A 15,000-nucleotide genomic window follows, 5' to 3' on the forward strand; every position below is an offset into this window, starting at 1 on the left:
GTAAACTCACTTTTCATTCATTCTCTAAGACAAACAAATACTTATATAAACATTTATACTCCCAGCAAAAGATAATGTAAATACAACTTTTCAAAATAAAATTACAACCATTTATAACAGAGCATGCTATCCCTTTGTGTAGTTTGATGGGAGTCCTCTTTGCGACTAAGGTACCTCTTGAGAAAAATATTATTAATATTTACAGACCAGCTCATAAATCAGAATCTTTTGTCCTATCATCCTTCAACTGTAACTTTGCTAAGTTACTCTAAAACCTTTTGATAGTAATTTCAAAGCTCCATCACATGATGTGCAATTACACATTTTGATCCCACTCATGATGCACAACAACAACAAAATCATTAAGATTATCAAAAGCTTGAAGTTTAACATTTGTGGCATCACCTGGTGAACCCATTTGATGATCCCTAGCTTGAGCTGTACTTCATACTCCAGGTTTTAGGAAATTATATTCATTAAAAGGATGATGAAGGTAAACACTATTATTAAATGTTTTTAAGCACAAGCCTAATATAATAAATCCTGCAAGTCTAATCTTGTTTTTTTTCAGTTTTTGCACTGATTAAATAGTTTGACTAAAATGCTTACCTCTTTACCACCATTAACCAGGCTAAGAAAGGTAAAAGGCATTACGATAGAATAAATATACCTCCATAACTCCAGGTTTACACACATACACCCTCCTTACAGAAGGTCTTGATGATTTTTGTTTTTTTTTATATATATAAAAATCCTTGTCTTTTAGCTCTTTATTGAAAAAAGAAACAAGTTAGACAACCACTCACAACCTGTTTTTATTGTTGCATATTGTAAGATATAAACAGCAATCAGCTGACCAGCATATATAATTATAAATTATTTTAATATTTATCAAATCAATGAGTGAGAGACAATGGCTGTTTTACAGGCCATGTAATCCCTAAAACAGATTTTCATTCAATTAAAGATGTACTCACATGCCTAGCAGATAAAATCAGAAAAAGAAGGCTTGGGTATATTGGTAAGATTTGGTCAAATGAAATTCATATGCAGCAATTCAGCCCAAACCTATAGTTTGATATGAACTATTTTCATCATTACATTATTATTTTTAAATATAAAGAATATAAAATTATAATTTTAATCATAGCTCAAGAACTTTTGCCATTGGAGTGCATAGAACTCCATACCTATAAAGCACACAGCACACAGCAATCTGTACTGTATGTACAGGTGCCATTGTAAATTCAGGCCATCCTCAGCATGGCAAGTATGGATGCCATCCACTGGCAGTAAGTTCTCATGTCAAACTATTTTTCTGGGTATCAATATTTGCTATGATTAGTTCAAAATATGTAGATTGCATACAGAGTACTTAATTTATTTCTTAAAAATGATCCCAGAACTATATTATCATGCAAGGCCTAGAATTTATTGATTGTTTTAATTCATTTAGCTTATGCTTATTTGACTTCATTAGAAGACTGACACCAAAGTTTGATTTTCACAATTAAACTGAGACTCAGTTACTATAAAAGACAACTAAATTGACTTATAGTGAGACATTCACACATGAATTGAAAAATTACTGAAAGATGGGCTGAATTTAAATGGAATGAAATGAAGGAAATTTCAGTGCCTGCTGGATAACTGCAATATAATTACAAAAGATTCCCTATGGACTAAATTATGCTGGTTATGCATGTCAGTATTTTTTTTCACTTGAGACAACTTTACTTTCCAGTGTGATTATTATTATCGTCATCGTTAAATAATGAAAGTTGGTTTTACGACTATTCAAAAACCTGTCTTTTACTTATATCTTATGAAAGTTACTACTGCATAGCATTTCTTTCATCCCGTTTACTCCCATTGACTAGTATATATTTCAGACAATAATTAAATGTATTCTATTCCAAATAAACACATTCTATATACAAACAGTTATAGCCTCTTTACCCAAGGAATTAATAGAAAATCCTAATATTCATAAAAGAGTTATGAAATTAATAAGTAAATCTGGATACATTAATTCTATCATACATAATAATTTCTGACAACATATAAACACGTAAATACGGAAAATGCAATAAAGAAAACAATAACTTTTAGGAATAAATACATAGATGTAGTTGCAATAATATTCCTAATTATCTAATTTACCATAAATGCAAATATCACTAAATAAAATTATTTCATAAGTACCTGAGACCTCTTGCTATTGTCTAATACATGTTGATAACTTAAACAACCTTGGACAAGACACTTACAAGGATCAAAAATGGTAACTCCTCCACACTTCAATGCATATAAAAATATTTAAGCACAAAAGCCTGTTATTATACAAAAACAAGAAATTTTAGGTTTCAATCTACACTTTTGGAGAAATCTATTACATTACACTTTTCATTTCATTTACAAATGCTTTACCCTATTTTCTTAAAAGTAGGCTTATTCGTATATTTGGAATGCATAGCAGAAGACACAATTCATTAGAAATATATGTTGATAACTTGATTTTCTCAAATAGCATGATGCACAACCGCCTTTTTACTATATACATAAGAATTCACTTTACACATAATAAAGTTGTTTCATAAAACTTCTGAAACTAACGTCATTTACGAATTAAATGGTCAGTCTAGGATATTCAAAAACACAATCATAAAGCAAAGAATGTTTTGTAGACTACAACTAAATACGCAACTATGATTCACTATCCTTCAATTGCATAAACAAGTTGCTATAGATGATGAAGCTCCAAATAATTAAAATCCACACATCTGACATCAGTACTGTATAACTCTGCAGCTCCATCTGATGTTATTGCAAAAGGAACAGCTGCTGACTAAACTGCCCCTGAAGACTTGTTGAGAAGCTGATCCAGTTGGCCAATGATAGAGTCGAGATATGGCCGTTCACTGGGATCCACTTTTACTATGCTCTTGATAAGTTCAATGAGGTCCTACAGTGAAAAAAAATATGCTAACTGTTAATGTGACATTCCAAAATATGAATATGCACCTCTATGTAAAAATAATCTTTGTATTGCATTTGATGACTGGGTAGATGCATGGTTGGATGTTGGAAGGATGAATGAATGGGCAGATAATTGAAAAAAATAATAAATGGATGGGATAACAGTTAGATGATAAATGAATGGATGAGTTGATGGCTAAGGCAAAAGAAGGAAGGTGTTAGATGGATATGTAGATGGCTTGGATGGGGCCATGAGCAAGTGGGTGAGTAGGTGGATAGATGAGAGACAGAGTGGACAGATAAATGTATGAACTGATAGGTGAACAGACAGGTGAATCTATTCATAGATGAGAAATCATACAGATACTGACAGCTTGAGAACACAGAAACAGACAAACAGTGAAACAGACACACATATAATTTGATAAACTATTCAACAGATTGCTATAACTGAATTGGATTCCTGGAAAAAAGTTACAGGGGCAGTATTTTATACATGTGGGTATATAATGTCATCCATTTAAAGTGTAAGGATTTTAATATCAAAAGGCCAGACATATGATTAACAACAGATAAATTTTTGCTTAATATGAAAGAATTTATCACAAACAGTCTGAATCTGTTCCCAATCTCTGCCATATTCTATGGAGATGGGATAGAATTTTAGCTAGGAATTCAAAACTTATGACATAATGTAATATCTAATTCTCCTATTGCTTCAAAATATGTATGCATAATTTTGCATTTGATACCTCTTTATAGCATCTAAGTGCTTTGCATATACTGATGGGTGATACTAAAAGATTGTGCCAAATATATATGAAGGATTACTAAACCACACACTATAAATGACTGCATGCTATTATCAAAAATTTTTGGTAGTTATATATGAAAAAAATATCAGAATGTACTTACTTCAGAGTATGAATGATTTTCAGGATATTTGGTAATTCCACTTGCTACTGCTAAGGCTACACTGTCCCCTCTTTCATAAACAGCTTCAAATGGAGATCTGTAGAAGCAGAGCGCATACAGCAAACAACCCAGTGACTGAAAAGAAAATTCAAATTATTACTAGTAATATACAAACTTTGGTCACATCTCATGTATGACTAAAATATCTATAATTAGACAGACTGTGCACAAAAAGTAACTATTTCAAAAGTTAAATCACACATCTCCAGCTGATTATCATTTGCATTCTTAGCATCTTAGATTAATATGTTTACTCTAAATACTGTCAAACACTTTCACAGCATTTGGCTACATACCCACACATCTGTTCGCTCATCAATGTGACAAAATGATTCTACATTGAAGAGCTCTGGAGCCCTGTAAGGCATAGAGCTTCTCTCTGCAGCTTCATCCTGCAACCTTCGGGCTTCTGAGCTGCCATTTATCTCAACTCTTGCACGAGCCACAGACCCTGAAAAAGAGGTAAGATAATCTTTTGGGTCTAACATATCCTACATATAACAAATCTAAAATAGCTTGTTTAATATTAGTTTCCTATTCAACCTCAGAAACCACTTCACCTTAGTAATTTATTTTCATATGCCTTCCTCTTTGAACTCTTAGTCTTTATCTTTGTAAATGAAATCTATATTCAAGTCCAATCATTTATCCTGGGGCATTCCCTTATTTAACCCATTCACCCCAGATTTATGTTCTGTCCCCTGTAGTTTTTGGTGACTTTTGCTACATACAGATGGCTCCACATGTGCTCAGCCGGCAAGGTTTCTATCAGTTGGCCCTAGTTAACGATCCTGATTTCTCCATGCCTTGAATTGACGGGAAAATGTGTTCTTATTATTAATACCATTGCTATCGATACTGTTATTATTGTTATTGATGTTATGATTATTATATTATCATGAAAATATTTTAGACAATGAAATGATACAAAAGACCCTTTCTTAAAATGTAGGAAAAGGTTAAACAGGTAAGATAGGTAGTTCTAATAACTGGCTATTTGATGATTAAGAACTTGTAGAGCCATCTATGTGTAAATACAATAAATAAACTTGTATTACAGTGGGCATGGCATGTATTCTTGCCAAATGGGGCAAACGGATTAATACTCAGGATGCATCACTGTGGGACAGTTAATCAATGCATCAATCAATGGGGCTGATGACCTTATTATTTGTTGTCTCTACCTTCCATTTCCAGCTGTGAGGGTCCCTACTGACAGGTCCATAGCTCATTACAACGGTATTTAGTGATTCTGCCCAAGCCACAACTTTTGTTTTCTCACAGGCCTCCTCCACCCAGGGTTGTCTCTATAGGGGATAAATATATATGAAGGATCATCCTCAGGGTGTTCACCCAAGCATCTTTACAGCCTTATTTGGCAGTCCCAGACTGCCCATGGAATAAGCACAGTCCTACCAACTGTACCCCATGATCTGACTGAAGAACCATGTTACAGAGGTTGTCAAGATGAGACTTCAAGGTACAGGATAGAGTTTCTCTGCCATACAGCTTGATCCTTCTGCATAACCCACAATTGGACTCATGACAGCTCTTTACATTGACTCAAAGCACAAGGAGTCTATTATGATCTGGCAGTCCAAACTGCTCTGGTCCCAGATGTGCCTGAGAGAGAGGATAGTAAGAACACCACCTGTTATGCTGAACAGGGCTTCAATGACTGCTGCAATTTAGCTATTTCCTCTCCACTTTCAGAGAGGGATGACCAGCATGCAATCTACATCCACCACCTGACTTCAGCATTTCAGCAAGGATGCTACAAATACCCTTCAGTTTGGAGATCATCTCACTAATGTCTATCAGGGTTGAAAGTTTCTGGGGGATCACAACTTCACCCACGTCCATGCTATATGTCTGTGGCTTAACCTGAAACAGTTGCTCAAAGTACTCAGCCTAACTCTTTAAAAAGATCTGATATTATCTGTTCATTTACTGAATGAGTTATAGTCATGCATGAGGAGGGCTTTCAGTTGAGCTTTAAGCTCAGAAAAAAAGTAATTTACCAAGAAATTGGCTTTCAACCTCTTCAGCATAAATTGTGATATGCTGTTCCTTGTCCCTAGTCAGAAACATCTGAATCCTACACATCAGGAATCAGTGTAAATACCAGAATGGACTCCTGAGCGGCATCAAGTATTTCAAAAGTGAAGGTGTCTCATACTACTATTAAGTAAAGCAATTAGAGATAGCTATGGCAAAATACCTGAGACTCTCATCCTTTCTCAGTCTATCAAAGAACCCCCACCCTCCCCGGCAGTCACCAAATGTGGGCACCAAGGGTAGCCATAACCAATTTATGATCAGTACCTCTGAACCATTTATTCCAGTAAACCCTGCAGTTCTATCTGCTGACAAGATGTGGTTGTTCTTTTGGGCTTCTTTACCAGATCTAAAAATGTAGGTTAGATGCTAATACCAGAATTCAAAAATTCTCAATCTATGGAACCTCACAAGTCCCAGTAAGAGCGACAGTTCTCATGACTGGCATCAGCTATGATAATCTGTTTATATCTCTTAGCCAATTCATTCACAGCCAGATACCACACTGTACTCACCCAGTACAATATGGAGTAAAGTTATCTACCATGAAGGTAAATTTGGCATAGAACAGTTTTTTTTTTCATCACAGATATATGCATTTGAAGGAGTGTACTTGGCAAGAAGACAAAAAGCCAAATGAGTGCTTCAGTCTCAATACTATTATATGCCCAATAACTGGAGCTACCTCTAATACCAAAGGCTAAATTCTACTGGAGATGGCTATGGTTATCCCCTCAGACAATGAAACCACCGTCCTGATCGTGCCACTGTCAGGTCATCTCACTACTAAGATGGAAGCTAACCCCACCTTCAGTCCCCTTGAGAGTAGTGGCAATCAGTCATCCTGATGCAACCATCTGGATGGGGACATGAAACATGGTTGCATTAGGATTATTGTGTTTGGATTGCCTGAGGTTAAACCTCAGGCAGTCACTCTGAGATGAGTGCCATCTCTGCTAGCTTCCCCTGCATTGCCACAAACAAAGGTGGAGCAGGCTCCAGGGTAGGGTTCCAGGAGCCTTTGCCCAACAAGCCTCTCATTGGGTTAGCGCCCACTGGGTCACAAGTGGGATGGGTTTCCCCTGCTCCCCAACTGCGGCATAAAGACCATCGTCTCTACATGACCCACAGCCTGCATTGGGTATCTCCCAATAGGTCTGTCAGGGAGGCAGAATGAGCTGACCCTAAGTATAGAGGGGCATGAGCTGGTATGAAGTCAGAGTATATCCAGAGCCATGTGGTGGGTAATGGCCCCATACATCTAAAGCTTCCTGCTATTCCAAGAATCTCTCCAGCTTAGCTAAGCACAACATGGTACTGAGATAACATGGATAGCCACAAAGAATCATGCAGGTCTTGATGAAGGAGAAGCTAGGTGCTGATGTAGAAGGCTTATGCATAAATGCTCCCTTTTTCACACCACACTAGTAAACAGTGACAACTATAAGTGAGAAATTAAACAGGCAAATAATACCAGCTACCAATACCACTGTTTTATATCACTCTTGGCATTAAGTACTCACTCACTAAGCTATGATAATAGCCAAAAATAGGGTACTCTTTCACATCATATGAGTATCCCAGCACAGTGTCAAATATGCTCACCTTGTCATAACTTTACATTTTTTAGGACAAAGATTATGTACTTCATGCTCCTAGAAGTGGAATTTTGAAACATCCTAATGCTGTGATGAAACATATATAACCAACATTTTTTGAGAATACAGTTAAAAAAATTGGATTACTCCAGAGGAACCAGTCATTAAACTGCTTAAGTAATTGGCTGTGAAAGGGCCAATTACTTTAGTTTTACTTGACACTATTTTAACATACTGTTATGAAAACCATAATTTTTAGATAAATATTTACAAGTTAAAAGTTTGCAAGTTTGTTGATGCTAATCGCATCACTAGTGCACTATGACATTACCATTATTTTGAAGCAATGTGGACTCCATGTAGGCATCTGAGAAAACTGCCTGCTTAACAGAATAACTTTTGGGGGATCTATATCATTCATTAATGGTAAACTTAAGCAAAAGACTTACTACAAATCTTCTTAAAAGAGTAAAGACAATAACAGGGTGGTAATGGTGAACAAGAAAAAAATATGAATTTAACAGGCTGAAGGATGTTTAATTAACCTAAAAGGTCCAAGGGGTGGAGAAGAGACTAGAAGTAAAAAAATAAAATCCCTATTCATGATTTTATTTCATAAATAAATGGAAGTTTTTTATTTCATAAATAAATGGAAGTTTTTTATTTCATAAATAAATGGAAGTTTTTTATTTCATAAATAAATGGAAGTTTTTTATTTCATAAATAAATGGAAGTTTTTTATTTCAAAAAAATAAAATGACAAACATATTTCTTCTTAAAATGATTATATTTAGCCCCTTGCCGACGGGTAGACACGTGCTATGCCCACTATTAGTACTTGTTTGATTGTTTTTGCTCATAGATGGCTATACTTGTACTAAGTCAACAATGAGCCAGTTATGAGTACTGCCTGTCTCGCCCGTTCACCCTTTTCTTTGATTTACAAAATATTTTACGTGATCTTATTTTGCTGTTATTATTATTAAAAAACATTATAATGTTTATAATAAAAATGACACCATCAATATTCATAGCACTAGTAAAAAAAAAAATTTTCTCGCCAATTCAAATCAGGTAAGGTCACAAGGTCTACTAATTGACTCCTTTGTGGCTAAGCACTAGCAGAGCCATCTATGGGCAAACATTTCACAAAAAATATAGAATTAGGCACAGCATTTTCCCCATTTTCTGTTCATTTTCCCCGGCCGCATTGGGTTAATGAATATCTAAATAAAACTATCAAGGACTAAAATAACTTAAACATGAGAAAAGGGAAGAACGTCTTAACTTCATAAGAAAAAAGAAGACGAAAAAAAAAAAATGTATATATATATAAATATTCATTATATTTATATATATATATATATATATATATATATTTATATATATACATATATATATATATATATATATGTATATATAAATATATATATGTATTTTTTTTTTTCTTTTTTACATAACACATCGTCAGATAATCACATTTTTATAATCAATCTTGCCTTTCTAACATGGTATATACTTATAAGTAAAAATATGTTATGTAATAAGTGAACAAAGCAAAAATATCTGTGCCTCTATCTTACTATATCACAAATATTTCCCTGAAACTTACTACCATAAAAAAATCTATCATTATAGGGACTATATTGTCAAGAACTATACACACTCACCCAGATCCATGAGGAGTGGCGTTAAATCATCTTTTATGAGAACATTAGCTGTTTTGATGTCCCGATGTGCCAGTGGATGTGGCCTGGCGCTATGCATGCACTGCACAGCTTCACAAATCCCTCGGAACAGAGTCAACACCACCACCTTGATAAAATCATAACTGTTAGTTACCCTGTTTATGAAATAAGACACAAGACCAGCTGGTCCATTTTGAAATGTTGGTCCTGCATCTTACTAAGCTTGTGATTTCTGCAGATTAATTAAGAAATCTTTCCTGGATCTTATTCTTCATGCACTTGTGATATCAACACACGATAAAGAAAAATAAAAGCAGCAGGTCCTCAGGTCCAAAACTATTACATGGAAGCTTCCCTGTAATTTCCCTAGTAGGTCTGTGAAAGTCAAATTCCAATGTTTTCTGAAAATTTCATGGATTATGAAGATAAAGATCTTAAATGCATGAAGCAATAGACATATTCCCACCTACTACTTTTAGGAGGACAAAACAAAGTATGCCAAAGTAATCTCAGAACATACATAAAAGAAACATGAAATATACACAAGGCAAGAGTATTATCCTTGAAAACTGAAATTACCTACTGGAAATTACTCTTTTGGCATATTTCTGAAATATTTCATGATCATATTAAAGTGACTACTTTATTCTAATGCAAGAACTTCATCAATCAAAATCTGAACATTTTTATGAGAGGACTAAAAAACTTACTTACCTCATCTAGATGAGTTCCTGTTTTCTGTCTGCGCATCAGTTCATCATGTAATGTTCCTCTCTACAAGGAAATAGAGGTACATGAATATTTCTTCTATTAGAAGCAATACTCTGATATTCCAAGTCTGACAATCATTAAAAAGGGGAAATGCAACATAAAAGATTGCAATCTAGTCAAAACCTTGTATCTAACATTTTTTGTTGTAGTTGCTGTTGAAAGCAGGAAACATAAAATGCCTAAGTGATAATTTGAAACATTTAAATCAGTGGTTCCCAACCTTTTTCAGCTTGTTACCCAATTTAGCATGCCACATTAAGCATGTTACCCCTTTCACAAAATGTTGTCAACATTTATATATATATGGCTAAACTAAAACACTAGAGATAATTTCTTTTATTTATTGTATTAGTACATTTTGCATCTCTAATGACTTACCAAAGATGTCAAGAGCATCAGTGACACACTTAGCTATATATTTTTTCTTTTCTAATACTGTATATTAGTTTTTGATATTTATTGTTATTTGGTTTAGCTTTGTTACTTACTTATAATAGGTTTACTTTACAACTTAAAATACTAAGACTAAGTTAACATTAATCCTAATACCAATGCTTACTTGATTTTCAGAATTCTTAACATTTTTCTGTCACCCCTCCATTACCCCCGAAAAATTGCTAAATTACCCCCAGGGGGTAATTTACCCCCAGGTTGGGAACCAATGATTTAAATGATCCAGCATATATAAAATTGCAGAACAGGATTAACTCAGAAACTGTTTACGTGTAATTAAACAATATCTGGACCCCTTATTTCTTACATTCCTACCACCCTCAGAGCTTAACCCCAAGCTGCTAGGATGGTATGTACATATGTCATGGCCACTAAGAGTTTACTTCATCAATTGTTTTTACACATAGATGGCTTCAAAAGTATTAAGTCACCAATGAGCCACTTATGAGTACTACCTTATCTACCTGTTTACCCTTTTCCTTGAGCTACCTATATCCTCAGACATTCCACACTCATCTGTAAATGAGTGTGGAATGTACAGTGAACACAAAATTTCCCAGGGCCTTTCGGTTAAGCAGTTAGTATACCTGTTGACTTCAGTCATTGAAGATCTAACTATGGCAGTTTGTTCACTGAACTCAGTGCACCTGTATCCTCAGTTCTAAGTACATACAATTTCCATTCTGTCAAATGTTTTTATAAAGCATGCTTTCCTGAAAATCTGATGTAAAAAAATGTCTTTCCATAAGAATCATACCTCTTAATGTGCAATACCATTTTGTTTGTGACAAGGATGAAATACAAACTGTGATTAAAGATGTTAAACCCACAATGAAGCATTTACAACCCACCTGACAATATGGCAATATAATAAGGACTTGTGAGGTGCGATTTCCCATGAGGTCTGGAACTCCTACAAGGTCCGAGTCTATGCATTCTACTATGTTGGAATGACTTAGTGACCTGTGATACTCCACTTCTGTTAATGCAACCTGAAATTAATATCAACAATTTTTTTTTTGTCCTGCAACCCATAAAAAGATATATATTTCCATGAACTACATCCACAGATAATAACTACAATATATTTTGCAGCATATAAGACATAAATAAAAAAAAATACATTTTCCAACATCAGTATGAAAAATAAATTAACTACCTTTTGATCCTCCTGAGAGTGACATGTGATACGTTTAAGTGCATAAAGTTTATGTGATGCTGCATCTTCAATAAGATCTACTGTGCTAAACCCCCTGTCAATAGAGAATAAAATAATAATCATTAGTGACAATATCAATATGATTAACATCTAATAGTTTGCAAACTGTATTTTTTCTTATTCCATTTAAAACATGATCTTCTCCAAATCAAATTCAATTTTATGCTTTGAAGATTTACAGTCAGGATCATATGTTGCCAAGAAACAAACAACTCTGTAAGAATTCATGCATCAAAATATATACAATGAACACTTACCCTTCTCCTAGACGTTCTCTAACATAATATCTGCGACCATTCACTTTGATAGTTTCCTTAGCACAGAGGCAGTTGCCCATTCTCACTAAAATAGCCAAACCAACCGTGTTCATTACACAGTTTTGTTCTATACCTGAAAGTCTAAAAACAATTTGATTTAGAAATCTCAAAAACATCTCTCAGATAATAAACATGATAAAATATTTCAGTCTTCACTTTATAGTAAAGCAATTACTTGTTACTAACCAATGTATACCTCTAATGCAGTCACTTTGGTAATATATGCAATGAGCAACTGTAAAATGTCTGTATTTATTACATTTTGTACAGGTCTTCCATTCTTTGCACTTAAATTAATTAAGTAACAGTAATATAGTATGGTATTCCTCCTACAGACAATCATCTAATATGATATAATCTACACAAGACCAAGGACAAATAATAAAACTTTAAATGTTAATGTATCCAGAGTACCAGGAATCATACATCACTTCATGTATAATCACAAGTGAAGCATCATCAAAACTGTTACATCTTATATATACATACATATATATATATATATATATATATATATATATATATATATATGTATATATGTATATTTGTATATATTTATATATTTATATATTTATATATGTATATATGTATATATGTATATATGTATATATGTTTATATGTATATATGTATATATATACATATATATATACATATATTTATCCATCCATCCATCCATCCATCCATCCATCCATCCATCCATCCATCCATCCATCCATCCATCCATCCATCCATCCATCCATCCATCCATCCATCTATCTATCTATCTATCTATTTATCTATCTATCTATCCATCTATCTATCCATCTATATATATCTATATATATCTATATATATATCTATATATATATCTATATATATATATATATATACATATATCTATATATATATCTATATCTATATCTATCTATCTATCTATCTATCTATCTATCTATCTATCTATCTATCTATCTATCTATCTATCTATCTATCTATCTATCTATCTATCTATCTATCTATATATATATATACACAGCAGAAATTATCTGCCAAATTTGGGGAGGATCATTCCCAGAGTCTATTCACTGTGTGAAAAGATTGAAATTATTTGCACAAGCAGATGTACACCCTCTATGCATATAGCATAAGGCCATTTCTTTTCTGAATTCATGCACCAAATGCTGAGTGGTAATCCTGTTGTATTTAGGATAAATTATTGTACACATAGCAAAACCCACTGAACCAGAGAGAGGTCCAGGAGGCTACTTATATCTCCGTTACTTGCATACTTTCAGAATATATATTTCAGTGGCTGTCATCCTTTTGGTTTGCATTACAATGCCTTGTTTGTTCAATCAATCACAGGTGATAAATTGAACAAGAAGTCTAAAACCACACAGGATCAACATATGAAAAAAATGGCAGAAAAATGTTGACAAAGTCTCGAACAGTGAGTTAAGCTTTCCCTCATAAATAGTAATAGTTGTTGGAATATTTTGACGGTTACACAGTGAATTACCTTCTTCTGTTAACGCATTGGATCCTGGTGATATGACCATAATGTCATGAAAAAAAAAAAAAAAAATTGGCTTTGGGCCAGGTGATGTGAACATACAATCATGTAAAAATTTGACTGAGGGAGAGGGTGATGGAAACATGCCATCATGAGAATTTTGGCTGGAGCTCGGAGCTGACTGGAATGACTTGCCAGAATACACAAAGCTCTTGGAGGGAGATAAGATTCAATGGGCAGTTAGAAAGGGGCTCTTGTATTATTCCTATCTGTAAATGAGTGTGGGATGTACAATTAATGACCCATGACTAGATGAGCACTGGCTCCAGGTAAAACACCTTCCATGCTCAGGATCCTATTCTTGCCCACCACGCCCATCAGTGTAGATTGTATTACAGAAAACTGAATATTAGAAAAAAAAAAAAAAATTATTGTTATTATAATTGCAATGAGTTATAGACTACCCAGAGAGATAATATTGAGTCTGTGCAAGGAAAACAGTCTATCATCAATTAGATACACCATTTGAAATGACAAATATAGACAATGGAAAATAGAAATAAAAATTGATTATGCAGAAAAAGAGATGACAATATTGCAAAGGGGAGGCATGGATCTTAACACCGCCTACAAGACACACAACTGTGAGAGTGGCCACTCAAGTAAGTATGGCCAGATTTTGGGCTACACGTGGGCAGTAAAGCACCCCGATCCAGTGGGTTAGTAAAAACAAGTGAAAGTCTTTCTTTTTAGGAAAGAAGAGGAATACAAGCATGCTGCATCTTTAAAATGTTATATCTTCAATCAATAGATAGTGAGTACATTTATTAACAACAAAAAATAGGAATTGGCTGGATCTAATTAGGACAGTGTATACTTTTTTATCAGATATTGTAAAAAATATTATCAAAGACAGAAATCCTTTATGAAACAATAAACTAATATTTACGAAATTGCTTGGAAATAACAAGCTAATTGAAACTTATATTTGGTGATTCATCTGATGTGTAATAACATCACTAATTTGGAGAAAAATATACAAAGATCTAAAGATAAATTCAAAATAAATAACAAAACATTTGACATGTAACACAGCTGTTATATAAATTAACCCATTTAGCTCGGATAGAAAGAATGCATGCCATGCCCACTAATATTTGTTTATTAATTGTCTTTACACATAGATAGCTCTACAAGTGCTTAGTCACCAAGGAGTCAATTATTAGTCCTACCTATATCACCTGTTTACCCTCTTCTTAGATTTTTGGAGAGCTTCATTTCTATAATTTTATCATTTTATTTTTATTAGTATTTCAACAACATTATAATTGTCTAATCATAATACCAATAATAATAATAACAATATTGATGTTAACCCAAATTCGATGGTCATGGCATGTACGGACATGCCATGTCCACTGTGAGTTTACTTTAAAAATAGTTTTTACACAC

At 33.8% G+C, this 15,000-nt stretch overlaps 1 protein-coding gene across 1 annotated transcript in view; it reads right to left on the reverse strand.

Annotated features, from left to right (window-relative positions):
• The window catches only part of LOC125030533 (serine/threonine-protein kinase 16-like), a 16,283-nt gene that overhangs the window by 243 nt on the left and 1,040 nt on the right, over positions 1-15,000 (reverse strand). The window contains exons 2-9 of the mRNA XM_047620618.1: positions 11,999-12,139; positions 11,682-11,775; positions 11,374-11,514; positions 10,013-10,072; positions 9,281-9,425; positions 4,251-4,405; positions 3,895-4,029; positions 1-2,965 (exon numbers count right to left, since the gene is read on the reverse strand). The exon at positions 1-2,965 is cut by the window's left edge and continues 243 nt beyond it. Coding sequence (XP_047476574.1) covers positions 2,849-2,965; positions 3,895-4,029; positions 4,251-4,405; positions 9,281-9,425; positions 10,013-10,072; positions 11,374-11,514; positions 11,682-11,775; positions 11,999-12,111 — 960 coding nt within the window. The 5' untranslated portion in view covers positions 12,112-12,139 and the 3' untranslated portion in view covers positions 1-2,848. The remainder of the gene's footprint in view (positions 2,966-3,894; positions 4,030-4,250; positions 4,406-9,280; positions 9,426-10,012; positions 10,073-11,373; positions 11,515-11,681; positions 11,776-11,998; positions 12,140-15,000) is intronic.

This window comes from Penaeus chinensis, chromosome 11 (genome assembly GCF_019202785.1).
Source record: "Penaeus chinensis breed Huanghai No. 1 chromosome 11, ASM1920278v2, whole genome shotgun sequence".
Lineage (NCBI taxonomy): Eukaryota > Metazoa > Arthropoda > Malacostraca > Decapoda > Penaeidae > Penaeus > Penaeus chinensis.